At 33.9% G+C, this 3,491-nt stretch overlaps 1 protein-coding gene across 1 annotated transcript in view; it reads left to right on the top strand.

Annotated features, from left to right (window-relative positions):
- The window catches only part of Smp_123430 (DNA double-strand break repair rad50 ATPase,putative), a gene marked incomplete at both ends in the record, with an annotated part of 21,833 nt that extends 19,838 nt beyond the window's left edge, over nt 1–1,995 (top strand). Inside the window, one exon of the mRNA XM_018791525.1 lies at nt 1,741–1,995. Coding sequence (XP_018645299.1) covers nt 1,741–1,995 — 255 coding nt within the window. The remainder of the gene's footprint in view (nt 1–1,740) is intronic.
- Between the last annotated feature and the right edge of the window lie 1,496 nt (nt 1,996–3,491).

The raw sequence follows: 3,491 nt of genomic DNA, 5'->3' as shown, positions 1-3,491 counted from the left end.
TCTAGCTTCAATTGATCCATAATCTTAATTATATAAAATTACTAAAATCTCCACAAAACCCCCTTCTGATTACGGTTTATAGTTGACAAGTATTAAAAAATGAATACAACACAGAAATGCTAAGTGTAGTTTATGTTTTTTTAAAAATTGTGTATTTTTCGTGACACATAATAGTGTTTTACTTAAATAAGGTGTACTGGTTTATTCAGAGATAACTTGTTACCCAGTGATATAATTGTATAATTTTTTTTCAAGACTACATACTAACTAGTTACATATGTTGTTACTGTAAAGAAAATTAACCCACATGGAAAATACTGGGAACATATTTTTTATTATCTCCAACGTGAAAAAGTTATTTTGTTCATTTATATTATATTAAACAAAAATGGGTAAATAAACTGGACCTGATAGCTGATATCAGTGTATTGTTCAGATTGTACATGAGATCTATTGAATTCCAAAGCCTCATATGCAATTGGCTGAGTTATGATGCAAAGAAAGAATAAGATTTACATAACTCTTGGAAATCAGTTAATAAATTAACAGTTAGCTGAGAAGCACTGGATAACTACTTCAATTTTCCCTACAGACTTGACCCAATGAAAAATGAATTGTTAAATATGTAGTACTAAATTATTATTCAGTTTATACATTGATATTATGTAATCTGAATCTAAGTCAGTAAATTCACAGTCTAGTTCAACCACATACATAAAGGCGGCCTACATGAACATTTGGGCTACTTGTTCCTGCTATCTAGATATTTTAACAACTTATCTAATTTTGTTTATTTTAATACATCATTATGGCTATTAACCGCATAACCTATTCAGGTGCGTTTATGAAAAGTGTACAAATTTTCGTTGTACAAGTTACAAAGGCCCAATCAGAGATACCGTAGTTGCTAACAATATGCAGCGAAAAGAATGTACATTTTTTAGATGTCGATTGACTGGACTGCTAACTTTTAACTGGTGATCACTCAATATTTGTCGTCAAGGTCGATCAAGAAGTAAGAAACGGAATCTTGTTGGAATACATTGTGCTAAGGATTCTATATTGTACTAAAAATCTAATATTGAATAGAGCTAATGATAATAAAAAAATCACTCTATATTTTTTTATTGACAACGATAAAAGTTTGCAAGGAGACTGTGGTACATTGTGTGAACAAATTTCCAGGAAGAAATATGATATATTTGAATGTTTATTATTAACTAGTAGAACCAGATAGTAGTGTCCTATTTGTTCAAAACATTTGTTTATGCTACATCACAGTGTTATTTCCATTATATAGTTGTGATGATTATTAAATTGTATTGAAATCACAAACCGAGCAGATCTGGACAATAATTGAGAATCTGTAAGCATTGAACAGACGTTTAGTCCTAGTATGAGATTCCTCAACAGTGTGCATCCACGACGGCGCAATCTAAAATCGAATCCAGTATCTTCGGTTTCGCACACAAACGCTTAACGAATAGACCATTGAGCTGGGATCCAATGGTGCATAATTCTAACTTCAGTCAGTTTACGATATTGTGTGACCATCTTCCAATGTTGTTGATGTGTACATTCCTCATACCTGAAACGGTATAGAGACTGTTGACAAACCTCATACTAAGACGAAATGGTAGCTCAGTACTTCCACGTTTTCGATTGTTGTCTAACTTCGATCGGTACATGATTTCAACAAATGTTATTTATGTTCACTTTAAAACCTTGATTTCTTTTTAGCTTGCTCAAATGAGTGTATCAAAAGCTTTACGTGCTGCTCAAAATAAAATTGATGAATTAGGCTCTATATGTGAAAATCGTGACAATGAACTTAAAAAATTAACTACTGAATTAAATGAATCCAAGAAACATTCAAATATTGAATTAGAAAATCAAAATGAAGAATTACAAAAATTAAGAAAAGAGATTCAACACTTACAAACTTCATTGAGTAGTAGTCAAAAATCTGAGGAACATGTAAGTTTTCTTCAATGAATACATGAAGAAATAGTTTGAGTAAATTGCGTTAAAAAACTAAATTTTTATTAAGTAACCCTAAGATCTTTGAAACATACTTCAGTACCGAATGAAAATTTTAGAAAAAAGCTTTTCAACTGTTATATCTTGTCGGGACATAACACCTCCCTTTTTTTGAAAGATCCGAAGTTGATATCCGGATTTTAAATTTCCCGAATTTATCCTCCCCCACAAAATAGCGTTGAATTCTCATATTCCCAAGTTACATCCAATGTGACTCTATGTATGACATATTTCTCGCATTCAATAGAGAATCTGCTAGAACTGACTGGATAGTGAGGATCGACAACATTTGATATGAGGTCAGAGTCTTATTCTTCTGAAATATTGACATCAAATTTATTGGAAACATCACCACTAAATAGTGGTAATCAGCGTCCATCAAAACTGCACTAGGTTCTTGATTATCACTTGATACATCTGACATATTTCCTGGTAAAACATGAGGATCTCGACAATTAGATTCGTCAGAAATGTCTATTGTAAAATGATGAGATCCACTCAGTCCAGCTGCATTCAGTGTACTGCTCGATTTGTCTTTTGTTTCTTCATGGGCGGTTGCTGCGACAATCTCTAGAATATTTAACACGGCATCGTCTTTATGTGAGCTGGAAAAGTCACTATTTGCACATGCTGTTTCGGGGATAGTAGCCTTTCAATACACTACCAGGCATGTTTCTGAATTGGACAGTACTGGACCACTGGGAATATCTTGAGTGACTGCTGTTTCGTTTAAATTACGGTTTGTCAAAGACTGCTGGAGGTTGCGATCATTTTCCAGCTCTGTGTGCAATTGGGAGATTAATCCATCCACTTCCGACAAATCTCCAAAGCATTGGTGATTCAGCAGCTGTGTGCGTAACTTGACCATGAACTTCGTGTGTCGCTCAAACAGCAACTGTAATCAATCGGAAGGGAGGGTCATTGTTTTGTTTATGCATGAATCAGTACAGTTATGAAAATTACTGCATGACTAATGATCAATGTCGTTCAAGGACACCAACGACAAATCTGGGTGCTGATTGCACGAAATAATTATCTAATTTTCGACCAATTGCAGGCTGACTTTGGTTCGTTTTATTTTTACCCCGTCGCCAACTGTTATATCTTGTCTGGACATAACATCAACAGAAATAATGAAGAATAAAGAATGCTAAATTCATTTAATATTGTTTGCCTAAATCTTCTCATTGATGTTTAGGATTACAAGTGATCAGTCTCTTATTGGCATATGTACATCCTTTGAGGATTGCCTTGATATTGCCTTAAGTCACGAGCATAATGAGCAAGGATGGTTGATGGCTAGCAGTGTAATCCAGGACGCGCGTTTCGTCTTATTTGGGACTCGTTAGCTGGATGTACCTGCATATACACATATGCCAATAAGAGACTAATTAATTGCAACCCTAAACATCATTAAGAAGATTCGAAAACAACATAAAATGAATTTAAAC

The sequence above is a fragment of the Schistosoma mansoni genome (genome assembly GCF_000237925.1).
Source record: "Schistosoma mansoni, WGS project CABG00000000 data, chromosome 2 unplaced supercontig 0171, strain Puerto Rico, whole genome shotgun sequence".
Lineage (NCBI taxonomy): Eukaryota > Metazoa > Platyhelminthes > Trematoda > Strigeidida > Schistosomatidae > Schistosoma > Schistosoma mansoni.
The sequence above is the reverse complement of the archived record's forward strand: the minus strand, read 5'-3'. Positions and strand labels throughout refer to the sequence as shown.